This window comes from Coregonus clupeaformis, chromosome 39 (genome assembly GCF_020615455.1).
Source record: "Coregonus clupeaformis isolate EN_2021a chromosome 39, ASM2061545v1, whole genome shotgun sequence".
NCBI classification, from domain to species: domain Eukaryota; kingdom Metazoa; phylum Chordata; class Actinopteri; order Salmoniformes; family Salmonidae; genus Coregonus; species Coregonus clupeaformis.
In genome coordinates this window covers 16,424,797-16,446,087 of record NC_059230.1, presented here as the reverse complement: position 1 = coordinate 16,446,087, position 21,291 = coordinate 16,424,797, and the positions used below count along the sequence as shown (strand labels likewise).

At 42.8% G+C, this 21,291-nt stretch overlaps 2 protein-coding genes across 6 annotated transcripts in view; one reads left to right on the top strand and one right to left on the bottom strand.

Annotated features, from left to right (window-relative positions):
• The window catches only part of mllt3 (MLLT3 super elongation complex subunit), a 52,655-nt gene extending 35,649 nt beyond the window's left edge, over positions 1-17,006 (bottom strand). For 2 of the 4 annotated variants that reach the window (XM_041868171.2, XM_045211963.1), the window contains exons 1-2: positions 8,675-8,836; positions 7,897-8,077 (exon numbers count right to left, since the gene is read on the bottom strand). In XM_041868171.2, coding sequence (XP_041724105.2) covers positions 7,897-8,077; positions 8,675-8,686 — 193 coding nt within the window. In that variant the 5' untranslated portion in view covers positions 8,687-8,836. Of the gene's footprint in view, positions 1-7,896; positions 8,078-8,674; positions 8,837-16,924 lie in introns of those variants that run through there. The other 2 variants (XM_045211964.1, XM_045211962.1) reach the window with 2 other exon arrangements.
• The window catches only part of focad (focadhesin), a 79,104-nt gene continuing 72,952 nt past the window's right edge, over positions 15,140-21,291 (top strand). For both annotated transcript variants that reach the window (XM_041868170.2, XM_041868169.2), the window contains exons 1-4: positions 15,140-15,184; positions 17,840-17,911; positions 18,035-18,109; positions 18,359-18,513. In XM_041868170.2, coding sequence (XP_041724104.2) covers positions 17,855-17,911; positions 18,035-18,109; positions 18,359-18,513 — 287 coding nt within the window. In that variant the 5' untranslated portion in view covers positions 15,140-15,184; positions 17,840-17,854. The remainder of the gene's footprint in view (positions 15,185-17,839; positions 17,912-18,034; positions 18,110-18,358; positions 18,514-21,291) is intronic.

The window sequence follows — 21,291 nt, the reverse complement described above, 5'->3', positions numbered from 1 at the left end:
GATGTCAGGGACAAGATTGTAGACCTACACAAGGCTGGAATGGGCTACAAGACCATTGGCAAGCAGCTTGGTGAGAAGGTGACAAAAGCTGGTGCGATTATTCGCAAATGGAAGAAACACAAAATAACTGTAAATCTCCCTCTGCCTGGGGCTCCATGCAAGATCTCACCTCGTGGAGTTGCAATGATCATGAGAACGGTGAGGAATCAGCCCAGAACTACACAGGAGGATCTTGTCAATGATCTCAAGGCAGCTGGGACCATAGTCACCAAGAAAACAATTGGTAACACACTACGCCATGAAAGACTGAAATCCTGCAGCGCCCGCAAGGTCCCCCTGCTCAAGAAAGCACATAAACAGGGCCGTCTGAAGTTTGCCAATGAACATCTGAATGATTCAGATGAGAACTGGGTGAAAGTGTTGTGGTCAGATGAGACCAAAATGGCATCAACTCAACTCGCCGTGTTTGGAGGAGGAGGAATGCTGCCTATGACCCCAAGAACACCATCCCCACCGTCAAACATGGAGGTGGAAACATTATGCTTTGGGGGTGTTTTTCTGCTAAGGGGACAGGACAACTTCACCGCATCAAAGGGACGATGGACGGGGCCATGTACTGTCAAATCTTGGGTGAGAACCTCCTTCCCTCAGCCAGGGCATTGAAAATGGGTCGTGGATGGGTATTCCAGCATGACAATGACCCAAAACACGCGGCCAAGGCAACAAAGGAGTGGCTCAAGAAGAAGCACATTAAGGTCCTGGAGTGGCCTAGCCAGTCTCCAGACCTTAATCCCATAGAAAATCTGTGGAGGGAGCTGAAGGTTCGAGTTGCCAAACGTCAGCCTCGAAACCTTAATGACTTGGAGAAGATCTGCAAAGAGGAGTGGGACAAAATCCCTCCTGAGATGTGTGCAAACCTGGTGGCCAACTACAAGAAACGTCTGACCTCTGTGATTGCCAACAAGGGTTTTGCCACCAAGTACTAAGTCATGTTTTGCAGAGGGGTCAAATACTTATTTCCCTCATTAAAATGCAAATCAATTTATAACATTTTTGACATGCGTTTTTCTGGATTTTGTTGTTGTTATTCTGTCTCTCACTGTTCAAATAAACCTACCATTAAAATTATAGACTGATCATGTCTTTGTCAGTGGGCAAACGTACAAAATCAGCAGGGGATCAAATACTTTTTTCCCTCACTGTACATTATAATCAAATAGTTTTAACAGTGGCTACTGTGGCTAACTTAAAGCGAGTACAGCCTCAGTGTTCACAGTAAACGAGCGCTGGAAGGTGCACAGAATTTTCACAACTTTCAAGTTGACCTGAAATCTAAAATCAGAGGGAACATTGCATACTACCATTCACCTCCTAGAGACTGCGGTAGGATCGCATGGCATGTGTCATATCAGGTGATTTAAACTGAGGTTAAGTATCTTCCTGCTGGGTTTTTGGGAAATGTTCTTCCGGCCCAGCACATTTATCAAGAAGGGGTGGGGAGACGGGGACCTAGAGCGAACCCTCATTTGGCTCACCACTTGTCATGAAAGGGCTTCTTCAGAACATCCACTACATGGCCAGAAGTGTGTGGACAACTGCTGGTTGAACATCTCATTACAAAATCATGGGGGTTAATTTGGAATGGAGTTGGTCCCCCCTTTGCTGCTATAACAGCCTCCACTCTTCTGGGAAGGCTTTTCACTAGATGTTGGAACATTGCTGCAGGGACTAGCTTCCATTCAGCCACAAGAGGATTAATGAGGTCAGCCACTGACGTTGGCATGGCTTGCGGTCGGCGTTGCAATTCATCCCAAAGGTGTTCGATGGGGTTGAGGTCAGGGCTCTGTGCAGGCCAATCAAGTTCTTCCACACCGATCTTGACAAACCATTTCTGTATGGACCTCGCTTTGTGCACGGGGGCATTGAACCATGAAAAACAGACCCAGACCATTATTCCTCCTCCACCAAACTTTACAGTTGGCACTATGCATTGGGGCAGGTAGCGTTCTCCTGGCATCCGCCAAACCCAGATTTGTCCGTCGGACTGCCAGATGGTGAAGCGTGTTTCCTCACTCCAGAGAACGCATTTCCACTGCTCCAGAGTCCAATGGCGGCGAGCTTTACACCACTCCAGCCAACGCTTGGCATTGCGCATGGTGATCTTAGGCTTGTGTGCGTCTGCTCGGCCATGGAAACCCATTTCATGAAGCTCCCAACGAACAGTACTGACGTTGCTTCCAGAGGCAGTTTGGAATTCCGTAGTGAATGTTGCAACCGAGGACAGACGATTTTTACAAACTACGCGCTTCAGCACTCGTGATCCCGTTCTGTGAGCTTGTGTGGCTTACCACTTCACGGCTGAGCTGGTGCTCCTAGACGTTACCAATTCACAATAACAGCACTTACAGTTGACCGGGGCAGCTCTAGCAGGGCAGACGTTTGACCAACTGACGGTGCCACGTTGAAAGTCACTGAGCTCTTCAGTAAGGCCATTCTATTGCCAATGTTTATCTATGGAGATTGCATGACTGTGTTCGATTTTATACACGTCAGCAGCAGGTGTGGTTGAAATAGCCGAATCCATTAATTTGAAGTGGTGTCCACATACTTTTAACATACATCTGAAGCAGCTCTGTGTCCAAACCAGGAACGCTAGTTTGATTTATGTTTAGCTTGAATGCTATGGGGAAATAAACATTATAGTGGGGGAGGATTTCGCTGCACTGTCACAGACAGGTAGACACACACACACACACCTCAGCTGTTCTCATGAGCACATCTTTAGATCTGTCATTTATGCCATAAAATCAGGAATACTGGGTGATAAATGTACTTTTGCTAACCACATCAAAAACTCTTCTCCAGTCAGGTGTTCCCACGAGTGAAGAGATGTTTCAAATGCCTCAAGAATTCACTGCATGCATTGAAAACAGGCGCGCAGCACTTTGGAACGTCAAGTACACTTTGTATACTAGCACTTGCCTTGACCACCTCTCCTCTATATTTGCCTAACACAGTATAGATTTATGCTTGTTGAAATGGGAAAAATAAGGTTTCTTATTTACACGCATGTAAACGGACAGATTTTCCAGTTTATTGAAAGAAGACTCATTTGCTCAATGACTTATCAGTAAACTGATGGACAAGGTAGATTCATAACCGAATACATCATAGCTTTTCTCTTTATAAACTAATCTCAACCTCGATCCCTGGCTCTAGTCTAGCAGGCTGTTTTGTCTCTTTGCACCAAAGAGCAGACTCAAAAGCAGCCTTTGGTGGGTTGTAGGGGTGGGGGTGTACAATCAACCATGTACGACAGACTGTAGCCTACCTGCACCAGTGAACAGGGACCAAGCATATGCCTTATGGTGGCTGACTGGTTCTATGGCCGTCTTGTGTTCAAGTCTACCAGCGGTTTAATTCATATCGTAATAGGCTGTGTTGTCATTCATTCAGTCAAAACTGTGACAATTCTTCAAATCAAATTTTATTGGTCACATGCGCCGAATACAACAGGTGCAGACATTACAGTGAAATGCTTACTTACAGCCCTTAACCAACAGTGCATTTATTTTAAACAAAAAAAGTAAAAATAAAACAACAAAAAAAGTGTTGAGAAAAAAAAGAGCAGAAGTAAAATAAAGTGACAGTAGGGAGGCTATATATACAGGGGGGTACCGTTGCAGAGTCAATGTGCGGGGGCACCGGCTAGTTGAGGTAATATGTACATGTGGGTAGAGTTAAAGTGACTATGCATAAATACTTAACAGAGTAGCAGCAGCGTAAAAAGGATGGGGGTGGGGGGCAGTGCAAATAGTCCGGTAGCCATGATTAGCTGTTCAGGAGTCTTATGGCTTGGGGGTAGAAGCTGTTGAGAAGTCTTTTGGACCTAGACTTGGCACTCCGGTACCACTTGCCGTGCGGTAGCAGAGAGAACAGTCTATGACTAGGGTGGCTGGAGTCTTTGACAATTTTTAGGGCCTTCCTCTGACACCGCCTGGTATAGAGGTCCTGGATGGCAGGAAGCTTTGCCCCAGTGATGTACTGGGCCGTACGCACTACCCTCTGTAGTGCCTTGCGGTCGGAGGCCAAGCAGTTGCCATACCAGGCGGTGATGCAACCAGTCAGGATGCTCTCGATGGTGCAGCTGTAGAATTTTTTGAGGATCTGAGGACCCATGCCAAATCTTTTTAGTCTCCTGAGGGGGAATAGGCTTTGTCGTGCCCTCTTCACGACTGTCTTGGTGTGTTTGGACCATGATAGTTCGTTGGTGATGTGGACACCAAGGAACTTGAAGCTCTCAACCTGTTCCACTACAGCCCCATCGATGAGAATGGGGGCGTGCTCAGTCCTTTTTTTTCCCTGTAGTCCACAATCATCTCCTTTGTCTTGGTCACGTTGAGGGAGAGGTTGTTGTCCTGGCACCACACGGCCAGATCTCTGACCTCCTCCCTATAGGCTGTCTCATCGTTGTCGGTGATCAGGCCTACCACTGTTGTGTCGTCGGCAAACTTAATGATGGTGTTGGAGTCGTGCCTGGCCATGCAGTCATGGGTGAACAGAGAGTACAGGAGGGGACTGAGCACGCACCCCTGAGGGGCCCCCGTGTTGAGGATCAGTGTGGCAGATGTGTTGTTACCCTACCCTTACCACCTGGGGGCGGCCCGTCAGGAAGTCCAGGATCCAGTTGCAGAGGGAGGTGTTTAGTCCCAGGATCCTTAGCTTAGTGATGAGCTTAGAGGGCACTATGGTGTTGAATGCTGAGCTGTAGTCAATGAATAGCATTCTCACGTAGGTGTTCCTCTTGTCCAGGTGGGAAAGGGCAGTGTGGAGTGCGATAGAGATTGCATCATCTGTGGATCTGTTGGGGCGGTATGCAAATTGGAGTGGGTCTAGGGTTTCTGGGATAATGCTGTTGATGTGAGCCATGACCAGCCTTGTGACATTTTTGAATTTTAGGAACAGGAGTCAAAATTTGAGCACTATAGGCTTCTACTATAGGTATTGGGAACATGAAAGCACACAATTACCTGCTGTCAATGGAAATCTTTGGACACTTACACGTGATGCTGGTAAATTGACACAATGACCATGTGAATTGTGCTAACGCCCTGGATAAAGCAGTAAGCATGTGAGGTGTATCAGAGGGCTGTCTAGTCCAACTGCCCATGCAACAACTTTCCACTGTGTGATATGAGCAGTTAGACTATGGCCACAGTCAAGTCAGTAATACCCAACAAACCAGAATATTAATACTATAAAAGAGGTGAAAGCATCAAAGTATAAGAACTTTAACAAAGAAAAGCCTACTCAAAATACTTGAATTATATAGTAAAAGAGCCTACTGAGGTGCAACAGAACCCTATAAACACATTTCTTCTATAAAGACCCATTCTGTACATTGCCTAATGCATATTTTTCTTGATGCAATGACTATTCTTCATAAACATACTGTTGAGAGGAGTTTGGGGTCTTAGTGTTAAAGGAGAGTAAACCATTTTTGGGAATGTGGTTGAACTACAGCATGATCTTACAACTGTTCCCAATAAACGACGAATGTTCCCCGGAAATCTGAGTCACGTGTAATTACAATATGACAGGGTCTCTCCAAGGCACCGACTTTGGCATGTTTCCCAGCACTTGTCACGCCAAAGAACACTCAAAACACACAAGCAGGAAAGGGGGGTAAAAATCCCAAACCAACACATACTATAATTGATCCCTTCCAGAAGTGCCAGATACTTAAACAACCACTGTTTGAACAAACATTCTTCTGTTTACCATCACCAAATACACTGGGTAGAGGTCATATTTTGCCTTTCTAGTTAGGGTAACTTGGGGGACAACGTCCCCCTTAAGGGAAATGTCTATTTTCTGAAAAGTAAAAAGCTACTTTTTGGTAAGATTTAGATATGTGCATACTGGCCATCCTTAGGCAAACACATTTTGAAGGAAAATAAGTGGGCGGGGGGGGGTTATTCAATAAAAACAAACAAACTTTAGAAAGGGGTCATTTTGCCCCACTATCAGGGAGCAAAATGCCCCCGGAAGATTAGTGTGCTAAAATCCATTTGATTTTGGCATTTGAGTAATTGACTCGGAAAAGCTAAAGTCTAGGCATCTCATTTTAATTAAATAAATGAAATATCAAGACTGCACATCTCACTATTAATATCCTCTATTTTCATGCTTCCTTTCCAAATCATCCTAAAGTATTTCAAAATTGATTGTGTAACTCAATAAAGTTACATAGATGATTTGGAAGATGCATTTGATTGCCCTGGGGGCATTTTGCCCCAATCGAGCAGTAAGTAATTGTACTACTTTATTAGAAACTGGTAAAAAATTCTCTAACCAAGTGGATTATGTATCTTTAGGCTCCCCTAATGGTATATCGTGTGTGTGGGAGTGTGTTGGTCCCATGTTTCATGAGCTGAAATACGAGGAAAAAAAAACGTATTTCTCTAATTTTGTGCACACATTTGTTTACATCCCTGTTAGTGAGCATTTCTCCTTTGCCAAGATAATCCATCCACCTGACAGGTGCGGCATATCAAGAAGCTGATTAAACTGCATGATCATTACACAGGTGTATCTTGTGCTGGGGATAATAAAAGGCCACTAAAATGTGCAGTTTTGTCACAAAACAATGGCACAGATGTCTCAAGTTTTGAGGGAGGGTGCAATTGGCATGCTGACTGCAGGAATGTCCACCAGAGATATTGCCAGAGAATTGATTGTTAATTTCTCTACCATAAGCCACCTCCAATGCCATTTTAGAGAATTTGGCAGTACGTCAAACTGGCCTCACAACCGCAGACCACGTGTAACCACGCCAGCCCAGGACCTCCACATCCGGCTTCTTCGCACAGCCATTGAAGAGGAGTGGGACAACATTCCACAATCAACAGCCTGATCAACTCCATGTGAAGGAGATATGTTGTGCTGCATGAGACAAACAGTGGTCACACCAGATACTGACTAGTTTTCTGATCCATGCTCCTACCTTTTTAAGGTATCTGTGACCAACAGATGCATATCTGTATTCCCAGTCATGTGAAATCCATAGATGATGGCCTAATTAATTTATTTCAATTGACCGATTTCCTTATATGAACTGTAACTCTGTAAAATCTTTGAAATTGTTGCATTTATATTTTTTTTCAGTATATGTATATTTTTCTAAATGACAAAATATTTGATCAATTACCTCAATCATTTTGTTGGAGTGATTTAAAAGGTTGAGATGAAAGATTACATTTTTGGGGAAACCTCTCCAGGGAAAGTGTTGGGAAAAAAGTTTGTGACAAAGTGGTTTCTCTGAGAATTACAGAAGGGGGGCGTTTTAACCCCAAGTTACCCTCTATGGATCAGCTATTAAAAACATAAAGCCAACAGGCAACTTTGTTATGGTTTTCAGAATACTCACATGAATTTGGGTTGCCCAATCATTTGTAGCCTGCAGCCGGTGGGGCAGAATTAGCCTATTCTAATAAAACTGGTAAAATACCTATTGTTTTCATCTAACCTCTAAGGTTGTTTTAAACTCTGAAATGAATCAATATGTTGTTATTAAATTCTCCAATTGCGCATCCAATTAATTACATATGCGCTATAGGTAGGCATGTTCAAATGAATTAAACAAGTTTTGGGGCTGTTTTGGGGAATAGAAATCCAAATATTTTCAATTTACACACTTTGCAAAGTGAAGGCTATAACAAAACAGCATGTTTTTTTTCTCAATAAACCACCAAGAAAGTTCGCGCACACAAATCAACCCATATAGGCTTTGTCCGAAGTGGTAGGCTTTGCTTTACAATCAAGCAGTCCATTCTTCTATGACAGTAAAACTATTTTTTTTTAATCGAAAAAAATCACGGTAAATGATAATCCTACCTCTTTTTGGTTTTGGGAAGCTTTCGTGCAGGTGAAAAACTACTTTTTCCACAAAGTGCTGAATGTTGCTGTGCTCTGGTCCTCGGACAAACACCATCCAGTCGTGCGTAAAGCCTTCCACCGTGGGTTTCTTTCTGACCTGGGCACGATGTCCAAGTTCTAGTTTCACCTGAACAGCACCCTGTAACATCCAAAATCATATCACATATTGTTGTCAATCGAAGGCTGGACTGGCACCATGGCAAAACGATGGTCTCAATAGGCACACACGCAATGCGTGGAATAAATCAATTAAAACACTCACGTTGCAGAATAACACATTTCGATTTGATATAGGCCTACTCACAATCACATACACACTATCCGGCATTGCATTTCACCAAAGAAAGCAACGCGTCTATAGCCTGCCCTATATTGATGTTCATGAAGTAGCTTAGGCTACCGTGGTCTATAGGCTACAAACTGCAAGTCATTTTGAACAACGCCGAAAAACTATTAAAAGTCTAATTTGCCAGGGTATACTTTTTTTCATTATTTTACTATCCAAGCATCACTTTGCCACACATGCTCCTATACGCGAGATATGCGGCATTCTAGACGCGCTTCCCAGCTCAACTAGTTCTAACCAAGAGCTATCTGTGGTTCTACTGTACTTTGATAGAAATATGGCTGGAAATCTTCGGCTCAGACGCGCCAGGCAATTCCGCCTTCTTCTAGCAAAGAAAACAATACCGTGCAACACACCCTTGCTAAGCATGGTCGCGAGCACTGTACTCACCGATGTGGCCATTCTCGAGGCCGCGTGCTACCGCTATTTCATGGAGATTTTGTTTTAAATGAGAAGATAGAGAAGTGCATATGGCTGATGGCGGACATGGTCTCTCCTAATTGAACTCAACCCCGAGTTTCAAAGGCTGAGGAACAAAATAAGACGCATGCGCTGTTTTGTGCACTGACAAGAGCCGCAGACAGAGCAGGGGGAAAGCGAACCAATGAGACAGCGCACACGCGCAGACAACCAATACATGAGCTATAGTAAATCCACCTCACAATTTACCCACATAGGCAAGTGGCTTTCAAACCATTGATTAGTACACACAGTAACCCAGCATGAACAGTCAAAACATACATTTGCACTCTTACAACAGTGTTGACTGGAGCACTTGATACTGTAACAATATATCAAACATAGCCTACACTCTGATATTAGATATGTTTTTAATCCTCTATTAGCCTACAATTGGATGTCAATATACTCAAACATTTCCACAAATAGTAATTGAATCCACATAATCATTCATATACCATCCTTATCAAAACAAACAACATATTATGAGGCCCAAAATAGATAACTATTCATATGTTTTTTTATTCCAACATCTCATGTTCCTTGAACATTGGCAGCCCATAATGACAACCAAGTCTGCTTGATCCGGTAATGTGGTCCGGAGGCTCCATATGGAGGGTGTGACGCAATTGCGGCGCCTCTGGTGGTTTGCGGAGGCCAAGTCAAGCGCTGTACTACATCGCTGCGCCTCCCAAATGTTGTAACAATGCGGTATATCTCCGCATCGACATGATTGGTTGACGGTTGGTGGGGGCGGTACGTCCTGTGTAAACACGAACACACTTCCTTGACAACTTTCTTCACAACAGCTCAGGGACCGGTTTCCCGAAAGCACGTTCATCGTTAGAACCTTCGTAGGAGCAATTGTTAAATCTCCCAACTGTTTTCCAAAACCATCGTTACTAAAGTTGCTCTTGAAAACGCTCGTTATTAACGACTGCCTCAGACCACTCATAGACCAGCTAAGTACGTCATTAGATGCTTTTTTGACCGCCCAAAACAAATGTAACAGGTGACTACAAATACAAAGTTGCCCATTTCTTTGCATAAGAAGAGAAGGATATAAATACACTTCAAATGAAAACCGAGATTACTGTAAATATAAAAGATGGAGACAATAATATGTTAATTCAATTGAGTTTTAGCTATTTGTACGCTACTGTCTGTAATTTTTTGAATAATCATTAGAATAAGCCACTTAATATTTGTAGCCATAGATTATATTATTTCTCTAGGAGCAGATCCATCAAAAGTAGGCCTATTGTGGAATAGATTGGAAAGGGAGAACACTGATCCGAGAGCAATGCTTCCTTTCTTTTCGATCCTATCAGTATGGGCACATGCCTCAAAGATGCACTTTTTTTAACAAACATTCTCTCTGTGTGGTGTTTGCTCTGTCAATGCGATCCGGAGGCTCCATACTGAGGGTGTGATACAATTGCGGTGCCTCTGGGGCTTGCAGAGGCCAAATCGAGCTCTATGCCACATCGCAATGTGCCTTTTGTTAAAGGCTCTGCATGGTCAAGCCGACTTCTGAAGTGGCCTTACAGCATTTACTCCGATGCAGCCTCTGCAGACTTCAGGGCTTTCATACTTCTTGCGCTTAGTGGAGCAGAGTAGAACTATTGTGAAGGATGTTGTCAAGGAAGTGAGTTTGTGTTTATACAGGACTTACCGCCCCTACCTACCTTCAACCAATCATGTCAGTGTGAAGCTATATGGAGCCCTCTGTATTGTTACAAAATTTGAGAGGGGCACGGCGACAAGGTTCAAAGCTTGATTTGGGCTCTACATGCCTCGGGAGGCTCCGCACATGCATCACATCCTCCATACTAAGCCTCCTACCACATTAACGGATCAAGCATAAATTAGCTTTAACAATGCAGGGGCTCGTATAGCTCCGCATTGACATGATTGGTTGACGGTAGGTGCGGGTGAGAGGTCCTGTATAAACAAAAACTCACTTCCTTCACAACTTCCTTCACAACAGCGCTGCTCCGCGAAGCATAAGAAGTATGAATGAACTGACTTCTGCAGAGGCTGCATAGCAGTAAATGCTGTACAGCCAATGCAGATTCTGCAATGACCATAAATCGGCTTTAAACATCTTTCATTTTGAACTAGAGGCCAACTCCGAATACCAATTCTGATCCTGCCTACATAAATACAGTATGACGTGAATGAGCTCAATACAGTTTCTGATTGAAAAATCAATGCAAGGGCTCAGTTTCCACTTTCCATCAGTAGGCTAAGTCTATGTTCTTAAGTTGTGTCAGTATCATAAGAAAGAGACCCTAACAATATGGACCTAACAAGTGTTGGATTTGACAACTAACCAACTGTTCTTCATTCCCCATTGAAAAATGTAATTGTTTTTACAATCACCGCTGTTGCACCTTGATGTTGCTTCTGCTTTAATCTCGATTAAACTGAACTAAAGTCTCCTGTAATTGGTCAGCTGCTCGATTAATGCTGAGTTCGTAACCAAGTGGGAATTTACCACATAAGACTGGAAAAAATCCACTTGAATGGCCCTCCAACTGGTAATTACTAGTGGGAAACTCCTCTATCATCCTAGCTCCCATTTCTCCCACATGCTGAGCTCTGACATCACCTACTAAGGAAATTACCATGATAACAGCATTTTCAGAAGTTAAATGCAACAACAAAACATTATTTATAAAAAGCAATCTATTAATATGGTTTTTGAACACTATAATTTGTTTACAAGCATGATAGCTGTAATTTTAGTTTATAGTTTAGGCTTGTTGTAGCCAATCTGCATTTCTCAACGAGTTCAAAGCACTTGAATGTATCCAACTGGTATTTACGACTTCACAACCGGTAAATTCCCACCATCCACTTGGTTACGAACGCAGCATACGTTTTGTGTCCAGGCACTACAAATGAAAATGAGCTAACTAGCTAAATCTGGTGCAATGGCATGTTGTACATGGTCCCTGACAAATAGAGTACCACAGCATGAGTCATAATACCTATAAAACCTAACGGTCAAACAAGGAAATGGTTCCAATAGTTTTTCCACCTTTCATTTTTCCCATAGGGGATTTTAGACATACTTAAAATAAGGCCTGTGTTTTGTGTAGGCTTACCCTGGCGTAACGTTTTGATAGCCAGAGATCCTGGTTCGAATCCAGGCTCTGTCGTAGCCGGCCGCGACCGGGAGACCCATGGGGCGGCGCACAATTGGCCCAGCGTCGTCCAGGGTAGGGGAGGGAATGGCCGGCAGGGGATGTAGCTCAGTTGGTAGAGCATGGCGTTTGCAACGCCAGGGTTGTGGGTTCGATAAAATAATAGCCATGTAAATCTTTTCAGGACAAGGTGACTTTCATCAATATATTCACCTGTATTTACCCCCCCCCAAATGAAATGCTAATTAGCTGCTAATGTGGCTATCATAAAGAACTACATTTACATTTACATTTACGTCATTTAGCAGACGTAGAAGGATTACTTTATCCTATCCCAGGTGTTCCTTAAAGAGGTGGGGTTTCAAATGTCTCCGGAAGGTGGTGAGTGACTCCGCTGTCCTGGCGTCATGAGGGAGCTTGTTTCACCATTGGGGTGCCAGAGCAGCGAACAGTTTTGACTGGGCTGAGCGGGAACTGTGCTTCAGCAGAGGTAGGGGAGCCAGCAGGCCAGAGGTGGATGAACGCAATGCCCTCGTTTGGGTGTAGGGACTGATCAGAGCCTGAAGGTACGGAGGTGCCATTCCCCTCACAGCTCCGTAGGCAAGCACCATGGTCTTGTAGTAGTAACTACAAATGCCATGACGATTTGGATGAGACTGCTGAATCGAGGCAAAAGTAAGAATCTCTGGATTAACTATCTAATGTTAGCTAAATTTAGTAATGAATAAATTGGTTACATTTCTTTAAGCAGTCAATTATTTTAACTGTCTTGTGTAAGTTTTAAATTGACACAATACTTGTTAGCAAAGGTGTCAGCTAGAGATGACGTGCAGGAGCTTGCAGGGATTTGTAGTCTTGCATGATAATGCTAATTAGCATTTTCGAGTCTGAGAGTAAATAGAGCCAAATATATTGATAAAAGTCACCTTGTCCGAGAGAGATTTACAACGTTATCAAAACATCATGCCAGGGTAAGCCTACACAAAACATAGCCCTTATTTTAAGTGTTTCTAAAATTCCCTATGGGAAAAATGAATGGCGGAAAAACGATTGGAACCATTTCCCTGTTTGACTGCTAGGTTTTATGGGTATTATGACACCTCCACTGTGGGGCTCTATAAACGAATAAATAAATAAACACCTTTGAGCTTTGCACACCTGGATTGTACAATATTTGACCATTATTGTTTTAAAAATCCTTCAAGCTTTGTCAAGTTGATTGTTGATCATTGCTAGACAGCCATTTTCAAATCTTGCCATAGATTTTCAAGACGATTTAAGTCAAAACTGTAACTCGGCCACCTAGGAACATTCAATGTCGTCTTGGTAAGCAACTCCAGTGTAGATTTGGCCTTGTGTTTTGTGGTCATTTCCTTAGTAGGTGATGTCAGAGGTCAGCATGTGGGAGAAGTGGGAGCTACGATGATAGACGTGTTTCCCACTAGTAATTACCAGTTGGCAGGGCGTTCAAGTGGATTTTTCCCAATCGTATGTGGTAAATAACCTTCTCCCTTGGTTACAAACGTAGCATATGGGTTGAATATACCCTCCCCTTCTGAAATTCGAAAGATGCGCACCTGTGAAATCGTGATTTGTCCAAATAACCAGTGACGAAAAACCCATGCACTGGAACTATTGCTGCTCATTAGCTATAGGTGCCAATACTATAAAGACAGATCTACGGTACCATTTATGTTTACGTAGTCTGCCCACTAGAAATTACTTCTGCTTGAACACACAGATTATTGTTAAAGAGGTAATCATGACTTTATTGAGGATCAGGTCAAGTGGTGCCCTAATCTGACAGCTCCTAATGTCAGTAGAATGGAGGCAAGGACAAAAAGATGACCTATTGCAGAGGTGATGGTGCATGCAGTGCCAAACCGAAGCGCCATGACAGGATGGATTAGGATCGAATCCTCATTGGTCCATCAAAACAGGAAGTCCAGAGAAAAACCAAGCCAGCTTCGGCCATAGTGACTTACACAATAGACCAATCCAAATCACATCAAGTAAAGTTAAATATTTGTATGGCACACAATGTTTGCTGGAGAATGTTTGCCTTGATCACACCGATAGCGTCATTGCGCAAAATAGTACGCAGCATCATCTGGATATGTGTGCAACAAATGTTCAACATTCACTTTCTGCTACCATTTCTGTCAAGCCCTCTACGCATACAGTTTGACGCATATGTTCGATAAATCCAATGTATGAAACACACAGAACGCACTGCAACTGCCTCTGCAACGCAAGGCAAACGCAGCGTTCCATTGGAAATGAATGTACTTCTGGTGTACTAAAATGTAATGACGCAGTAGGTGTGATCGATGCGTATCCCAAGCAAGCAAACATAAGATGACAGTGTCTATGATTCATTATGATTCAATTTGATTTTAGGATTCAATTTAATTTTGGTATTATATCGTGTCCTTGACATTTCATGTAACACTAGGACCAATTAGCACTTGTTCCACCTGTTGAGCCTACATACTCATCAACACCATCATGTCTGTGAGGACTGGTTTGGCCAAGCCACTCATCAAATCAAAGTTTATTGGTCGTGTACACAGTTTAGCAGATGTTATAGTGGGTGCAGCAAAATGTTTATGTTACTAGCTCCCAACAATGCAGTAAAATGTCAAACAAGTACACAAATAATAAAATAAAATAAAACAAGAAGAAGAAATCAAGAAATCCAGCACATTCACAGAGAAATTTCACTTGAGGTGTCAGAAACTCAAGGCAATCATCCTACATTGTTCGTTACAGCACAGTTCATTTAACATTTAAATAGAACAGAAACATTTCTTCACACTAGACCATTTCCTGGAAAATTAGGTCCCAGTCGTATCAACAATGTTATTTGAAAAACGATTTCCTTTTATTAATGATAACAGCAATTTACAGTTAAAAGACCATCTCAGTTATGATACTGCATGCTGAAATGAAGGAAACAACCATAAAAAGACGTGCTAACACTACAGTAGGTTTCTTTTGGCAATTTGGTGTTTTATAGAATGCACAAGATTTGTGTCCAGTGATTCCCCCTCCTCCTCATCATCAGTAAAGGCTAGATCCAAATTAATTCAAGTTTAAATATATGTATGCAATAATAATCAATGTCCAAAAAATATGATTTTTATTTATTCAAATATTACATAATTCTTTATTCAAATAAGTTTGAATGACATGTATGGAATGGAATTATTCAATTGCGTTTTCCATACGCATTTGACCCTTACTGCTCACCATACTGCCATGTGTTTTTGGCAGTTCTGGAACAGAGGTATAGTCTGAAGTTTATTGAAATTACAGATATTGGTTGATCATTTTTAGGTAGAAAGTTTGTATTACAGTCTGTAATGTAAAGGTGTAGACGTTTAAAATACTGCATGTTTTGTGTGGAATAAGCTTTCGCATGCTGCAATCTAACGTTATTGTCTATTCAGTGCAGTGGCCAACTAGCTTAGGAGTTAGCTCACCAAATTCATGAAACTTTGCTAGCTAGATAGGTATAATTTCCACAGACGTTCTGTTAGTTTGTATCTTATTTACTGCCAACTGTAACTGTGTGTGTTCTTTGCGAGTTATCAAGCCCTCAAAATGATTAACCTAGCTGAAGGTGAAAGTGACTTGGATGTACAGTAAAGTTAGCTGTAGCTTGATAGCTAGCTAGCTACTGAACCAGTATATTTGCGTTAGAGACTTCTAACGCCCAGAAAGCTCTGATTCAAACTCCCATTCACCAGCACTACAAGCGTTAATATGTCAAAATACGTTAATTGATCACCAAATATGGAGTTTCGCTGAGCAACTATCTTCATTTACTCCCGTTACGGCCGGTATGTACTTCCAAAAAATGTCTAAATAAAATTGTACATGCAACAGAAGAACAAAAAAAGCCTATTCGGCACCTCCAAATGTGTATTGAGCTGTTGTAGACATCCGACCTGTTCGTGGTGAATGGGAGTTTAAATCGGAGCTTTCTGGGCGTTAGAGACCTCTGGGTGTTAGAGAGTTCTCTAATGCACAGATACTGGTTCAGCTAGCTACAGGACATTTGTTTAACATTGGCAAGCGTCAGGGAACTTGCTCTGTTCCAGGAAACTCATCATGATGATATTGATATGTCTTCTGGCTCTACTGGTACTACTAGTAACCCCAGGTACACCAGCAGCTAGACAGCCACACTGTTTTTAGCGTTTATGGTAATTCTACCAAATGTATCCCATTGCATTAACAATATAAAGACATTGTCCTATATGTTCTGTTTGCCTGCCTTAACCAGTAAATACATAGTTTTGGAGGGCAAGCAACAAGCCATGGTTAATTCTGCTATCCACAAGCGTCAGGACTGTCACTTTCAAAGGCACAGGGATGACCATTTAAACAATGTCACATTGTTTACACTAGCAATGCCGAGCTTGCAGTACAGGCCTGTTTACATTGTTAGTGAACAAGTTAAAGGCACTCTAGAAACCCCTGAATAGTTTAATTTACATGTTTCGCTGACTATTGTCCCTCTGAGTTAGAAAAATGTGCTATGCAGCACAGTAAAATAACATATATTTTTTAAGACTATATCTGGGTGTCAAAGCTCGACATAGTCAGACTAGACTAGAGCAAGTTGAATATGTTGGAACATAGCCATGTCAATCCATAAACAATTTTATGCCGTCTTGCTTACGACTAATTCAACAACAGCAACTTTGTTTTTCCACTCTCAAAGAATATGAATGTTAGTTTATTCCCCCTATTGTCTCTTATATACATTTAACAACACCGCACAACAATTTAGGCCACATTTCAATCCATTCACAACAAAATGTCATTTTGTGGAACCAATCACCTTGTGCAGTATAATAACATTGTGATCAATCAACCAGCCTTGACAGGTGGATTTTATCCTTTAATCCTAGTCAGTCACGTCACAAAGAAGGCCTACGATAAGTTTCAACGATAAACACCAACTTGTAGAAGACCGTTGTCAGAAGTCTACTTTTAGCATTGAATATGAGAGCCTTACCTTGCTATTAGTTTGGGCTGCAGTAGTGTTGCTGTGGATGCTGTATTAAGTCGTTGAGAGTGAACGTTATAGCTGCGTCAGGGGCTGTGAATGGGCTGTTGCACACTGTCGGCCTGTCACTTATCAGCTCTATAATAGAGGGGGAACGGGTGGGGGTGGGGTGCGGTACGGTGGGGGGGACCTACATTGTCTCCCATATTCCCCCTCTGTTCAGAGTCTCACACACCCAGCACATACAGATCTCCCTGGCTATCAGCCAGCCAGCCAGCCAGGGCACTGACAATAACCATCTGGTAGTCAGTCCACTCGTCTGTCCTCTCTGCCTCATTGTCATTCTTTGATGGGACAAGAACCTGAGATGGTCCAAGTTTCAATGTATTCAATGTAGCGACTAGCAAACTGCTCGGTAGCCAGTCATCTGTCTGTGTTGGGGAAGGTGTCTCGTGAATAATGCATTCAATTCATGCAAAATAATGTCAGTGGCCAATGCCAGCTGTCAGAGCTTTAGTTTACACTGCGGGGGTCGTCTTTCAAAGGGATGCAGGTACCTGCTTGGGGGCTGTTCTTCAATGTAGGTACACTGTGCATTAGGCTAGTTGTAGCCTATATGACACAGCAGATGGCTGGAGTTTGGGGCATCACTCTGTCTTTGGGCAGTTCTGCTCTTGTATCATAGGTTGTCATGTCAGTCCGCTGGGAGCTAGGACAAAAAATGTCATGTAAAATGTCTTTTTGAAACATGGCCAGAAAGTTTGGTTTTCCAGGCATCCTCTTCAATAACCTTAGTTTTGTTGTGTACTTTTATTTTCAACAGGAGAGCTCCGTTCTTTTTGAGTTTTAACTTATTTGAAAGCACAGAAACTGGAATATTTCTAATCTAAGCATAATCTTTCGGTCTTTCTCTCTTACTCGCAGGCATGACCAGAGAAGATGAATGAGAATTTTAAAAGGAGATTTGACTTTCCCAGCCCTCTCATACAGGCCCAGGTAAAGTGCTGACTGAGAGATTGCCTCTGGATTGGGGATGCAACGGTGGTCATACTTTTTATTGTTCAGGTTATTATGAGCCAGGATCCAACTCTGTAGTAAACCTGTTGTCTATGTCTGCAGACAGTGAGGAGTTTGGTTGCGGCTGTGCTGAAAGAGAAGGGCCAGAATGAGAGGATCGGCCAGTCCTCCACCCAGGTAGGTGTCTGACTTTGACATTTGTATCTGAGTATCACGTTTGTTTGTTTGAGTGTGAAGCAGTGCCTCAGGCTGTAACATTTTGTTTCCGACTGACCCGCTGTGTTTTTGATTGATGCATTGTGTTTATGACTGTGTCTCCTGACTGTGTCTGATTCCTGGCTGTGGAGGCCCCGTGGGAGCAGTGCCATAGTGACTGTGCCTCTGCTCTGTCTCCTGTGTCTTTGACTGTGTCTGACTCTGTTGCAGGGCACAGCCGTGGAGGCCCTGTGGGAGCAGTGCTGTAGTGACTGTGCTGCGGTGCGCTCAGCCTGCTGTGACGCCCTGGTGCTCCTGGTAGAGCAGGCCCACGCCGACCTGCACTACGTACTCAACAGCATCCTCAACCTCCTGCCCTCCGCCAGGTACCGCACGTGTCCACGCATGCACACATGAGGGTTTCCATTAGGAAAATGTGGCGCCGGACAATTGACTGGCAGCATTTTAATTGACCGGACATTTGAGAAATTGACCGGACCCATATGCTTTGGGTGCGTGACCTGATTAGGGCATCCACCCACGGTGCTCAGAATGACAGAAATCACATTTAGATTCTGGTAATTTATATTAACAGAACATGCAAGTCAAGGATGCAACGATGTGTGGTCCTTCTTTCATTCTGATGTGCACTTTGAAGATGTTAGAATAACTGTCCACATTTACTCTTTCTCAGCCAGCAAGACGAGTAACGAACAGCAAAATCACTAGCCTATGTCAATCTACTATCCCCCATAGTAAAAAAGTTGACCTATTCTATTGGTCAGCTTGTCAAGAAAGAAATAGCCTATGCCGAACAGACTCTGGGACCGTTTTGGGACGATAGATCCCAAATTCATACAACCAATAGGCCTAGGCTACATTTTAAATGTAAAAAAGCAATGAGGCTGATGCAACAGATCAGAACGTTTAGCTTAAAATGTTGATCAACTATTATTTAATCATATTATAAACGCAGCCAAGCGCACAAGGCAGCAGGCTACGCTCAAATGTTTGTTCCATAATGCAATTAACGGGAAAACACCGTTGTTAAAGCCCACCGCACATGCAAGTGTTTTCATGTGACAGAGATGAAAATATCCATTAGAAATTTTGAAAGAGGGGAGATCTAATATGCAACAACTAGCATCGGTTGCATGACTAGGATTGTGCCTTTGGCTACTGGACAATGAAAGAAAGTTAAAATAATTGCCTCCACGGATATAGTCTAATTTTGGCAAGGTAAGACATGCCTCATAATATGTAGTAAAACTTTCAGGTTTCAAACAATTAAGCATTTGTTTTCAAAATGCGTACTGCCTCTAGCTCATTACAAAGTGGTGTGTGATGCGCTGATGAAGCCTGCCTTCCGTTGCCAATGCATGCTGTTTGAGATGCTGTAGCAGCAGCTCTCGTGTTGTCTGACAGATTTTCCACTCAAAGGCTCTATCTGTATGCTGTACACGTGTGATAAATAAGATACATAACGAATGTACTGTACACACGAGGCAATTTAATTCCACAACATTATGCAAATTAACCTACAGACTGCTAAGCATGATCAGTCAAATATATTTCCATCAATTAATAGGCTAAAAAGCATAATTTCGCAATGGGATTTTTCTTTCTTCTCCCGGACAATTGACCGGAACCAGTTTTTTATTTATCTCTTTTCACATTTTTTATAGGCCAAAAGCTGGCTATTACTGGCTAACGGAAAGGCCCCTGGGGCGCACGCACAATTCAGAAAATATGTCTCAGCGTGTATTACAACCTTTATTACACATGTGCTCAGAGAGTTCAGACAGACTTGATTAGAGTCAGACTCATAAAAATGATCTGCTACTGTTGTTCTTCTATTAAGACAGCCTCCCCCACCCTGTGGAGGTCTTAACAGATCTTAGCCATACTGTCAGACGTGCCCCTCCCCTATCTCTCTGTGGTTGAACACTTATCAGGACATCCTGTTACACAGCATTGTCACGCCAAACTGTAGAGCAGTTGATCGTGCTATATTAAGTCATTTTGAAACCCCTTAGTAGTTCTGTAGCATTGAAAATGCTCTCACTGTAATATGGTAACAAAGTCATTTCACTGAGGAGGGGACACGCTGTCTTTGCCACTCGCCAAGCTGCTGCTGCTGACTTTGAGCTATTGATCGTGCTTAGGTAATGGCCATCGCAGCAGGAAATGGAACGCCAAACAGCTTGTGACCTTTCCCGTCTCGGATATTATGGCATGCGTCGTCTAATATCATTGTGTAAATGTTAGGTGTGCTACTCTTACTGCAGTGCTCACGAACCGGTGAATTCGCAAGGCAATTTTTTTAATTCGCCTTGCACTGTTGGCGGTATGTGCACTTGATTCAGAAGCCCTGCGCTGGATAGGCAAAGTGTTCCCGTTTTGAACTATTTCATTTGTCTGAAGAAACAAACTCTGCCTACCCGGCGGACCAGGAGAGCTAAATCAAGTTCTCCTACTGCGCTGGCCAATCAGATAGCTTAAATCTCTGTGACTACCGCTTCCACAACCCCACAGCAAAGTTTGTCCAGTGTGAAGGAAGTTAGAGGAAGTTTTGCGAGCCAATGCTAACTAGCGTAAGTGCAATGACTGGAAGTCTATGGGTATCTACTAACATGGCATAAAAATGGGATCCACGAGTTCATCTGACTCTGAGGAAGTAGATAAAGGGACTCATTGCCAACATCCCGCAGTATCCCTTTAATGTTATAGGTGAGTGAGTGCACACGGGGAAGAAACAGCTTGAATCTTCATTTTGAAAGAAAAATCTGCATTTATACTAACATGGCATCTCTGTTATGTTTTATTCTTACATTTAGGACTGACAGTCCAAGTCAGTCTAACAAACATTACAGACACATCCCTCTTCATCTGGGATCTGAAATAGCGACCAGTCCCTCTCAACGCAATGTGACATCTGGTTATCATGTACGACTCAGTAACACAGTGGCCACCAACATTTTCTGAATCAAGATCACATGACTTAAAGGGATATGTCTGGATTTATCTACTTTCCCATAGTTAGATAAACTAGTGGATACCATTTGTATGTCTCTGTGTCCAGTATGAAGGAAGTTAGAGGTAGTTTCGAGAGAATGCAAACTAGCGTTAGCGCAATGACTGGAAGTAGATACTCATAGACTTCC